We start from the raw sequence: 12712 nt of genomic DNA, 5'->3' as shown, positions 1-12712 counted from the left end.
GGATGTGAGAAGCTTTGCATGCATTTTCTTTAAGAAGTTGAGTGTTTATAATGACGATTGAATATGACTTTACATGTATTTTGTATTAGGAGAATATTCTTACTTGGGAATTACGATTTGTGTGAATCATTTTCTTTAAATTACTTATACTTATTTTATATACATAAATTACTATCATTAAATTGATATGTTATATTTTGTTAGTGAAGGAGGTTGGCTTAACTTGTCTATGGGCCTGTGGGTAAGCTTCAGCTTGACTCAGTCGAAGCCGTGCAACCTAAACTAGGTCGGCCAAAACCAATCTAGATCCCATTGTAGTGGGTCAAGCCCGCAATTAGGACCATCCTCCTAGCAAGACGAGCTAGGTTGTACTGAGCCATCTAGTTGCTCTTACAAGTAGGTTTTGTCACGCCCCAAAACTCATTTCAAGGGCATAACAGTTATTTTATACCTTAAGTTCGAAGGCTCAAAGTGAAAACGATATAGACATTCGTCTTGTAACTATATGGTTTCCAATTACCAAATTTCTATTCAAAATAGTAAAATTAATAAATTTTATAATCCTCAATTCTCAACTTTAAAAACTAACACATTAACCGAAGTGTTATTTTCCAAATAATTCAAATGAGAATTAAATTTTAACATCTAAATAATAATTCATGACCTCCACCACATCAAGGTGACACTCTATCGCTGAGTTATATCCCTTCCTTGCCCCTATCGAGAAATAAAACTGACTAATCCTAAGTAAGGCAAAGGGTCGAGAAACTCAACGCAACTATTCTTGAACAACTTGGAGTCGGGCCTTCTTTTCGCACTATTACAAATACGAAAATAATGGGAAAAATTGGATTCAATTGTCAACTACTCTTATTGAAAATAGGATTGACTACGGATTTGAGCCATAGCACACGGTTTCATAAAACCGTACAATTTTCCCAATCTAAATCAAGTAGTGAAGAAGATTTGGCTGAACATGTTCTATTCGATACGGGTATGAGAAGAACCCGACTCAATATTCTTAAAAAAATAGACGAATCAGAACCAAGTCAAGATGATACAGATCAACCCCTTCTTCTTGTGCCAAAGATCTTACCATTTCCAAAGAATTTAGAGTTACATTTCTTTTCCATTTCCATTCAAGAGTTCTTATGTGTTTCCACACCCCTTTGAGACCCCGAAAAATGGACAAATTCCTTTCGAGACAGAATTTGTAACTTATTATCCTCTTACCAAGAAGGCACTACCTCTGTTGAAAAGATGATTCATTCGAATCGACATGAGATTCCAACTACATTGCATTGTTAGATTCCATGTATATTTGAAAGAGAAGAGGTTGATCTCCTTCTCTCATGGTACAATCCTCTTCCTGTTGTGCCTCCTTTCTCCTTGGTCCATAGAGACAAAATGTAGGACTGGTGCTAACAGTTCATCACGTAAGAAAGGGTTCACTAAGCCGGGATCACTAACTAATACTAATATAATAGAAAAAAAATGTCTTTTCCCTGGCACAGTTGGGCCATCTTGGACTTGAACCAAAGACCTCGCCCGTGAAGTAAATCATCACACCTATGGTCCAACCAATTGGGAGTGAATCAATAGATTCCTTTTCAGGAGCGATTCATCCTTCCTGAATGCAGCATACAACTCTCCGTTGTACAGTGCTCTTCAAGTGTGTTTGTTCCCCCTTTCTTCTTACCATGGCAAGTCTTTGTGAAATAACTCTGTTGAGAAGAAAAAAGAAGGCATCAAGAGACCCTCTTGGCCCAACCCTAGACACTCTAAGATTGTTTTTCAAACCTGCTCCCATTTCGAGTCAAGAGATAGATAAATAAACACATCCCATTGCACTAATCGAGGACGTTCATTGTGACTGAGGGGGTCAAAGACCAAGAAGTGAGTTATTTATAACAAACATTCTTCTTACAACTAGATCCAATCTCCTAGTCTTTGTGGAAAGGAAAAATAATTTCACATTCTTTCTTTCGGGAATGGAGGATTAGGAAAATCCGATTGATTATAGCTTTCTCCAAACCTCCGGGAAAAACATGAAAAAAAAAACCTCGAATGGTACGATCCTTTTGTCACCCTAAAATGAAAGGGGTGATCTCGTAGTTCTTGGTCTGTGAAAATGTGTTGTTAGGTGCTCCATTTTATTTTCCCATTGAGGCCAAACCTAAACTTGTGCTCCAGAGATAGTTGTCCATACACTAATACGGGATGTATGGATTCTCGAGAAGAAGGAGCCGTGGTGGTCCCCCCCGGACCGTCCGAATCCCAAGAGTGAATAAATAGTTGGATCTACATTAGATCTCACTTGAATCGCCCCATCTATCCTCCTGAGGAGATGTTTAGTTTCAAACCTCGGTTCGAACAAGAGAAGTATGCCATGCTAATGTGCCTTAGATAATCTACATCTCATGGTCAGGCACTAATGAGCACATTGAAATATCCATGTGGTTGAGAGCCCTCACAGCCCAGGCACAACGACATAATTATCAGGGGTGCACTCTACCATTGAGCTAATAGCCCGTCGTGTGATACGGGCCTCCCATTGGGGGCTTGCTATGCTAAAATCGAGAAAAACTTCATCATTTTCTTTTTTTTTTTTTCGCCCCCATGTCGCCACACAGGAGAGACATGGTAACGTAAAAAAGGGGATCCTATCAACTTGTTTTGATCTAGGATAATAAGCTCATGAGCTTGGTCTTACTTCCATCTCCAAGTTTAACTCAGACGTATGTCACGGACTTAGTCATTCACTAAGCTCGTGCGGCACTTAGACAAGCCAAGACGCTTGATCTTGCTAAGTCAGCCTTGCTCCCCAATGCTTAGCTTGCTCGGCTAAGACACTCGCGACTCAAAAGCTTAAGAAGCTTGGTAGGCAACTCTTGAAAGAATGGAAGCTTTCACTAACTCAAGGAAACCTTTACAAGTGCTTGGATGCTCACTTGCTTGGTGCCTTGCCCGAATGAGGCCCTCACCTATTTATAGGCACCAATGGAACTCTCTAGAACCTTGGAGGGTTCCTTACAATTCATGAATATTCTAGAATGTCCTACACTATTCTAGAATATTCAAGAGACTTCTAGAATGTCCTACACTATTCTAGAATATTCAAGAGACTTCTAGATTTCTCTAAAAAGCTTTGGACCCTTCTCATACCTTCTTCCATAGTGTAGAGTTGTGTGGACTTCTCTAGGCATTTCTAGAACCTTCCACACTCTTCCCACTAGTGGCTAAGTGTGGATGTCTCCAAGGGTCTCTAGAAGCTTCTCTCCTCCTATATAAGCCCATGGGGAGGGTCATTTGAAGCATCTTGTGACACTCTCCCCCACCAATGCCGTCGACGTCCTCGTCGTTGCCTCATTCTGAAACCTCTCGATGTGTTTCCAGAATTTTCTCAAGGCATCCGCATGTTCCCAGCTTGCCTGCCTCTTAGGTAGTCCTTTCCATTGGACTAGATATTCTATCACAGGAAGGACCCCTTGTCTCCTGGTGACCCGTTCAGCCAGGATATTCTTCACCTCCTTCTCCCGTGAGGCTTCAGATGGATGCAGACCCGTGCGCTTCCAATGCTTAGAGTGCTGCTTCCTCTTACCCATTGAGTTCACCTTTCCCTTGGTGACCTCTTCCATGTGTGTGCGGGCTACCTCAGCTCGCTCCCCTTTTTCCTCCTTTACTTGCACCCCTGCTAGTAAGGAGGTCTCAGGCGTACTAGGCTTCGGGTTGAATTGGAGGGCACCTAGTAGCTGCATTGAGCCCATATGTGCTTCGTCCTCCTGCTCCCTCTCCTCGATCATGGCACTGAGCGCCTTCCTCTTTGGACAATCCCGTGCCCAATGTGGACCGTCACACAGGAAGCATTTGATTTTAGGCGTAAACTCTTTCCTTTCCGCCTTATCCCTTCCTTCTCGGACGTTAGACGTCTTGCCTGATCCCTTTTTAGGAGCATTGTGGTCCCTTGGAACCTCGTCTCCCCCACCCATGGCGTGGCTATCCTCCAAAGACTCAATCTTGGAGGAGTCTCCCCTCTTATAATCCGCTAAGGATTCTGCTATTGCCATAGCAGTGGTTAAGTCTTGAACACCTCGACGCCTTAATTCCTGCTCGGCCCACCCTTGCAGGTTATCCATGAAGTTGAATAGCAACTCCTCCTGAGTCATGTTAGGAATCTCAAGCATGAGCGAAGAGAATTCCTTGACATAGTCGCGTATTGAGCCTGTGTGCTTAAGACGCCGCATGTTTTTCCTAGCCAGGTAAGCCACGTCCTCCGGGTAGAACTGCCTCTTGATCTCCCTCCTGAAGTCCTCCCACGTCTCTATGGTGCAAATGCCTTTCTCCATATCGGCAAACCTTCGACGCCACCATAGAGTAGCTGTGTCAGTAAGGTAGAGGGTCGCAGTTCTTACCTTAGTCGCCTCATCCGTCAATGCGATAGCTTCGAAGTATCGCTCCATATGCCATAAGAAGTTATCCAACTCCTTGGCATCCCGCTTGCCACTAAACCTGTGTGGCTTCGGCACCTCCACCCTAGATGCCTCCTGTGTGGCCATGACCCGTGCCGACACAGCAGCCTTGTAGATGGCCAACTCCTGCCTAACTTCCTGGTCTCGGGACTCCATTCGAGTGGCCAAGGCCTCTATCCTTGACTCCATGCTAGCAAGCATGCTCAAGACCTTTCCTTGGAAGGACACAAACTCCTCGTGCGACACTGGCTGAACTTGTGAGACTAGCACCCTCTCACGAAGGTCTTGGATCTGCTCCCTTAGATCCTCTAAGCCCTTCTCCATGCCTTGCTCGATCAAGTCCAACCCCTCCCGAGTGTCCGCCATGGCTAGCTCCACCTTGGCTAACCTTGCCTCCATGTTGGCAACGGCATCACGAGATTTATCCTTCCTGCCCCTGCCCCGTGCAGTAGGCTCGGTCTCCCTCCCACGGGTTTGCTCACTAGTCTCCTCCACGTTGGAACCCGACATGCTTCCTTTGCTATGCCCACCTCATAACCGCGCTCTGATACCACTTGTCACGGACTTAATCGTTCACTAAGCTCGTGCGGCACTTAGACAAGCCAAGACGCTTGATCTTGCTAAGTCAGCCTTGCTCCCCAATGCTTAGCTTGCTCGGCTAAGACACTCGCGACTCAAAAGCTTAAGAAGCTTGGTAGGCAACTCTTGAAAGAATGGAAGCTTTCACTAACTCAAGGAAACCTTTACAAGTGCTTGGATGCTCACTTGCTTGGTGCCTTGCCCGAATGAGGCCCTCACCTATTTATAGGCACCAATGGAACTCTCTAGAACCTTGGAGGGTTCCTTACAATTCATGAATATTCTAGAATGTCCTACACTATTCTAGAATATTCAAGAGACTTCTAGAATGTCCTACACTATTCTAGAATATTCAAGAGACTTCTAGATTTCTCTAAAAAGCTTTGGACCCTTCTCATACCTTCTTCCATAGTGTAGAGTTGTGTGGACTTCTCTAGGCATTTCTAGAACCTTCCACACTCTTCCCACTAGTGGCTAAGTGTGGATGTCTCCAAGGGTCTCTAGAAGCTTCTCTCCTCCTATATAAGCCCATGGGGAGGGTCATTTGAAGCATCTTGTGACACGTAGCTCACTTCTTTTTGGGTGTAAAGTAGTACCAAACCAAAATACCTAACAAGCATTAGCTCTCCTTGAAAATGAGGCGATCCAGCTGCACCTTCCAACACGGCTACCTTGTTACGACTTCACTCCAATCACTAACCCTGCCTTCGTCATCCCTCTCCTTGTGATTAAGGTAATGACTTCGGGCATGACCAACTCTCATAGTGTGACGGGTGGTGTGTACAAGGCCTGGGAATAAATTCACCGTCGTATGGCTAACCAATGATTACTAGCAATTCCAACTTCATGCAGGTGAGTTGTAGCCTGCAATCCAAACTAAGGACGAGTTTTTGGAGTTAGCTTACCCCTGCAGGATCGCGACCCTTTGTCCCGACCATTGTAGCATATGTGTTGCCCAAAGCATAAGGGGCATGATGAGTTGACGCCATCATCCCTTTCCTCCGGCTTATCACCAACAGTCTACTCAGGGTTCCAAACTCAACGATGGCAACTAAACATGAGGGTTGCACTTGTTGTGGGACTTAACCCAACACATTACGACATGAGCCGACAATAGCCATGCATCACTTGTATCCGAGTTCCCGAAAGCACCCCTCTTTTTCAAGAGGATTTGCGACATGTCAATACCTGGTAAGGTTCTTCACTTTGCATTGAATTAAACCACATGCTCCACTGCTTGTGTGGCCCCCCGTCAATTCCTTCGAGTTTCATTCTTACAAACATACTCCCTAGATGGGATACTTAACACGTTAGCTACAACACTTCATGGGTCGATACACACAACGCCAAGTATCCATCATTTACGACTAGGACTACTGGGTATCTAATCCCATTAGTTCCCCTAGCTTTCGTCTCTCAGTATCAATGTTAGCCCAATAGAGTGCTCTTGTCTTTGGTATTCTTTCCAATCTCTATGAATTTCACTGATCCATCAAAAATTCCCTCTACTCCTATGGTACTCCAGCTTAGTAGTTTCCACCGCCTGTTTAGGGTTGAGCCTTGGGATTTGAAAGCAGACTTAAAAAGCCACCTACTGACGCTTTTCGCCCAATCATTCCGAATAACACTTGCATCCTCTGTATTACTATGACTATTAGCATAGAGTTAGCCGATGCTTATTCCTCATATACTATCATTGCCTCTTCTTCGGGAAAAGAAGTTCACCACCCGTGGGCCTTCTACCTCCACACAACATTGCTCCATCAAGATTTTGCCCATTGCGAAAAATTCCCCACTGTTGTCTCTCGTAAAATTCTAGGTCGTGTCTCAATCCCAGTGTGGTTGATCATCCTCTCAGACTAGCTACCGATCATTGCCTTGGTAAGCTATTGTCTCACCAACTAGCTAATCAGATGCGAGCCCATCATCGGGCGGATTTTCCCTTTTGCTTCTTAGCCTACGTGGTATTAGCAGTCTTTTCCAGTTGTTGTTCCCCTCCCAAGGACAGGTTCTTACGCATTACTCACCCATCCGACACTAGAAACACCACTTCCCATTCGACTTGCATGTGTTAAGCATGCCACCAACATTCATCCTGAGCCAAGATCGAACTCTCCATGAGATTCATAGTTGCATTACTCATAGCTTCCTTGTTCGTAGACAAAACGGGTTTAGAATTGTCTTTCATTCCAAGGCATAACTTGTATCCATGCGCTTCATATTCGCCTAGAGTTTGCTCCCAAAAATATAGTCATCCCTACCCTCTCACGTCAATCTCATGAGCCTCTTATCAATGATCATGACGAGGAAGCAATTTATTTTTAGTACACACAAAACCGTATAATAAAATTAGTCAAACCCATGTTTCTTCCCATTATTATTATTATTATTATTATACCTTTTTCTTTTCCACTTTTTAAATAATAGTCATGCACTTGATTTTTCTCAACATTTAACTTCCTTCCCATGCCGTGAACATGCATGCCTTTCTCATTTTCCTTTTTTTTCATTTTTCTTTTTTTAACCCTACATTGCATTGCCACACACATCTACACTATTTTTTTTTCTTAGAAAATCACACAACTCTTATTTTATTTATTCATTTACCTTCTTTACATCCTATAATCCATATGTTTTCTTTTTCAAAAATCATAGTCTATGATTTATTTTTCTTTCTTCTATTCATTTTTTCATTTGAATATTCAAAATTCTCATATTTCCATCAATAAGATAACCTATATTCATAAATTTTTAATATTTTGATCTAAAAATTAAATAAATTAACCCTAATTTAGACCAAAATCTTCTAAAGAATTTTTAATGGTTCAAAACAAATTAAAGATTTTAAAATAATAATTTAAGGGTTACAATCTTACCTAGAAAACTGATCTTCAACCCTAAACCTCCAATTCTTTAGCCCCAAGTTGCCCTACACCCTTTGATCTCTCTAATCTCCATGTAAAATGATTTTATGAATAGAGAAGACAAGAAATATCTAATTTATACTCTGGGTTTTTAAATATGAAAATACATTTTTACCTTATTAAATTAAATTAATTATTTTTTAAGATTACAATCTTACTCCCTAAATTAGGTCTAGGGCGTTACATCTTCCTTTCCTTAACTGAAGTTTAGTCCTCAAAACTAGACATATATGAGTCTTGAAATAAATGAGGATGCTTTTCTTTTATCTCCTCCTCTAATTCCCAAATGGCTTCTTGAATTCTATTATTGCTCCATTAGACCTTTACCAACTTGACAATAGTAGGATGTACCATCTTTTCTATCACACACCACATAGGCCAAAAACCCTCGACAACCCTTCCTAGGCAAGAAACTAGCCCATAAAGCCAAAATCATACACAATGGTCCAACCACATGCTTTCCCTCAAAATTAAACTCATGTTGGCCAAGAATGTGGAAAGTCACCCTATTACCAAAATAATTAATAGAGGCATAGTAGGAAGCTAACAAATCTATCCCCAAAATCACATCAAAATCCTAAAGGTCAATAAGTACTAAGTCAACTAACATCTCCATATATCCAATCATCACAAGACAACCTCTAAACATTATATTATCCACAATAGAATGTCATAAAGGAGTACCAACAATCAAATCAAAGTCCAAGCTAGCAATAAGCATACCCAATAAACCAATAAAAGATACTAAAATAAAATAATGTGTTGAGTTTGGGCCAATCAGGACTCTAGAAAATAAAGTGTGAATTCAAATGGTACTTGCCACCACATCAAAAGTGGCTTGAGCATCTTGATGTGTCATAGCAAACACTTGCCCTTGGACCTTGGATTTTTATTTATCCTTCTTATTCTCCTCCTTGGGCTTCTCAATTATAAACTTTTTATTCTCTGGACAATCCTAAATCATATGCCCATGTTTTCCACAACCAAAGCAAGCTCTAATCTCTTTATAGCACCCTAATATTTCTTACCATAAATAGAACAAATCGCATCAGAATTTTGCACCGTTTCCTCTTTATGTTAACTCTAAGTTGAAACAAACCTTTTCTATGCTTGGTTACCATGGGCACCATCGCTTCCAGTCTTCTTCCTTTGTTGTTTTTATATTGTTGAAGCTCCTTATTATCCTTCTCCGTTATAAGGGCTTTATCTACAACCTCTGAATAGTTACTAGGCTTCAAAATAGATATCTTATTCTTCTAATAGGGCTTCAATCCATCCTAAAACTTTAATGCATTTTTCCTCTTTTATAACAATCAATTATGGAGCAAAACATGACAACTCTATAAATTTGGTCTCATACTAGTCCACTGTCATATGCCATCAATGATTTGCCTTTTTGTCTAACACAAATTATTGCATAAGAGGGTTTTCGCTCCTCATAACAATCTATGACATCAAAGAATTTTTCCATCTTAAGAATCCAAGCCTTTGCCTCTATTAGATCTGAAGTGCCAAAAAAATAAGAAGAACCCAACTTCTTAAAGTCATCAAAGGAGCTACCCCTAGAAAATGAAGATTGTTCCTGACAATGAGTCCCAACAGCTCTAGCCTGACGCTCAACTAAACCAGCCAAAGTCCCAAGATACCTATAAAGCCCTTTTGCATTCATAGGTGGCAAACCCACAAGTGGAGGAGGTACATCATCATTAGCCTAACTGTTTTGGGAAGATGTTGGTCTTCTTGGTGGGATGTTGTCCTATAAAGCATTAGGTATAACTAAATTAGTCACTAAGAAATCAATTGGACAATTTAGATTTATAAGGAATAATAAGAATTTATATAAGATGAAATTGAAACTTAAACTAATGTGTCACTCATCTATCCCCATAGTAAACTAAAAGGAGTTCCCAACAAGATCATAACTTAGTACTCTAATGTCACTTTGTCATGCCCCAAAACCCACTTTGAGGGCATGACGGTCATTTCACATCTCAAGCTCAAAAGCCCAAAGGCTCAAAGTGGAAACAACACAAACATTCATCTTATAATTGGATGGTTTCCAATTACCAAATTCCTATTCAGAGTAGTAAAATAAATAAATTCCATAATCCCCTATTCTCACCTTTAAAAACTAACACATCAACCAAAGTGTTATTGTCCAAATAACTCCAAACTCAAATCATTCAAATGAGAATTAAATTATAACATCTAAACAATGTCCAAAATAAAGTTTAAACCAAAATCCTAACAAAGAAAAAATTCACCAACCTAACCATCACTTCTCGCTCGAACTAAAAGTAATTGAAAAATTCTCAACGAAGGAGAATGAGCTTTGGTCACGGAGAGTAATTGAAAAATTCACCAATCATTTCATAAAAACTTTTAACTTCCACATGTTAATACATTCAAAACTTTTCAACCAAAATATTTTTTATATTTATGTCAAAATAATTTCACATTAAAATCAAATCAAATACATTCAAAATATATTTACTCTGGTCATTGAATAACAAATGATATTCAATTAGGTAAGACTTTACAAATGAGTGGTTAGCCTCAAATTTGTTCCTTTTAAGATGTACAAACCAAAGGTCAACAATTATAACCCTTTGACTAGGGTCATAAGGTTAACTATTATAACCCTTTGACTATAGTCATATAACATCAACTATTATAATTCATTGACGGGTCGAAAATGTCAACAATTATAACACATTAACTAAGACAAAAAATGTTAACAATTATAATCCATTGATTAGGGTCATCTAAAATAGAGTTAAACACTTTATTTTATTAATTCGAACTTACAAAGCAAAACATCATATCTCCACAATTTTTTATTTTTTTTCATAAACAAAGAAAATACTTAAACATATTTTTCATACAAAACATATGTTTGATTCATACATAGAAATAAAAATGATATTTTTAGACATTTCAAAATACAACATAAAAAGAAAATTATTTCATTTTACAAATTTTATATTAATTTCCCTTACCTCAAAGAAGCACTAAAAAATCTTGGAGAAATAACCCCAAAGAGTTTACTTCTAACCTAACATAATATCAAACATAACTATTATTAATCCTAATTAATTTCCTATGTTAATATTATTATAACTAATATTAACTTCTTAAACAATAATAATTCAATTAATAAATTTTCAAATTTTTATAAAGTTAGGTTGATTCTGAAATCTATTTTCAATAATTTATTTCTCTTTTCTAATTTATCTAAATTAAATATTTTAAGAATATTTATTTGCATTAAACTATTATTATTTATTTATTTATTAATTTACAACTAAATATTATTATTATTTTATTGATTTTTAGGTTTAATACCCAATCAAATCATTACCTTCTTATTTTCAGTACACACAAAACCCTAAAACAAAAACAATCAAGGGAAACTTGTGTTTCCAGCCTATGATTAGGAAAATATATGGTTTTCGAATCCTACATAAGTGAAATATGATATTCTGTTAATGGAGAAAATATTACTTGAAAAATAAGGTTTCACGGGGAAAATAATCTTTCATTGAGATTATTCTTTTATAGAGTTTACAACATATACAAATCCTTCAAATTAGGAAACTAAATCACTAATTAAAGAGAAAAAATTACTCGTAACAATTACATTCCTAAAAATACAAAGATTAACAACTAATAGCTAATTTACAATTTTATAAAGTTATTTCTTTCCATATCAGTTTCGGTTTTTCAACACTCCCACTCAAGCTAGCTTAAAGATATCTTCCATAGCCAGCTTGCCAACTAGAAAATCGAATTGCCTTTTGTGTAGTCCTTTGGTGAAGACATCAGCCACTTGTTCCTCAGTAGGGATATAGGTCATACAAACCAATCCATTGTCTTTCTTCTCTTTAATGAAATGCTTGTCCACTTCCACATGTTTGGTGCAGTCATGGAGAATCGGATTGTGAGCTACTGAAATTGTTGCCTTGTTGTCACAATACAACTTCATAGGAGATGAACCTGTCATCTTTAACTTTTCCAGTAATCTTCTTATCTACATAATCTCACAAATACCATGAGCTAAATCTCTAAACTCGGCATCAGCACTACTTCTATCAACCACGTTCTGTTTTTTACTTCGCCACGTAACCAAGTTGCCACCTACAAATGAACAGTACCCAGAGGTGGACCTTCGATCCACTATGCTTCCAGCCCAATCAGCTTCGGTGTAGGCTTCAATTTGTAGGTGTCATTGTGACTTAAACAGAAAGCCTCTACCTGGTGTCCCCTTAGATACCTTAGAATCCTGTAAACAGCTTCAAAATGCTCTGGTCCAGGCACATGCATAAACTGACTAACCATACTCACTGAGAAGACTATGTCAGGGCGTGTATGGGATAGGTAAATTAATCTCCCAACAAGTCTCTGATAACAATCTTGGCCCTTCACATTCTTGGCTTTTGTAGGCTGCAATTTTACATTTGGCTCTATAGGTGTTTCAGTAGGCTTACATCCTAACATACATGTCTCATCAAGAAGATCAAGAACATAATCCCGCTGATTTACAAAGATACCTTCTTTGGACCTAGCAAACTCCATTCCAAGAAAGTATTTTAATGCCCCTAGGTCCTTAAGCTCAAATTCCTCAGCAAGTTTCCCTTTCAGCTTCTCTAGTTCATTGCAATCATCCCCAGTTAACACAATATCGTCAATATACACAATTAAGATGGCTACTTTACCTTCATTTGAATGTTTGTAGAACAT

General features: G+C 39.0%; 1 protein-coding gene across 1 annotated transcript; it reads right to left on the bottom strand.

Annotated features, from left to right (window-relative positions):
* Nucleotides 1–12148: 12148 nt before the first annotated feature.
* Nucleotides 12149–12712, bottom strand: LOC109123438 (uncharacterized mitochondrial protein AtMg00810-like). Its single transcript, XM_019223244.1, has one exon. The coding sequence runs from the start codon at nt 12710–12712 to the stop codon at nt 12149–12151; it is 564 nt and encodes a 187-aa protein (XP_019078789.1).

Source organism: Vitis vinifera, chromosome 1, assembly GCF_030704535.1.
Source record: "Vitis vinifera cultivar Pinot Noir 40024 chromosome 1, ASM3070453v1".
NCBI lineage: Eukaryota > Viridiplantae > Streptophyta > Magnoliopsida > Vitales > Vitaceae > Vitis > Vitis vinifera.
The sequence above is the reverse complement of the archived record's forward strand: the minus strand, read 5'-3'. Positions and strand labels throughout refer to the sequence as shown.

Bases quoted from the DNA above. Each gene is read 5' to 3' on its own strand.
- LOC109123438 (XM_019223244.1), bottom strand. From the start codon at position 12,712: ATGTTCTACAAACATTCAAATGAAGGTAAAGTAGCCATCTTAATTGTG.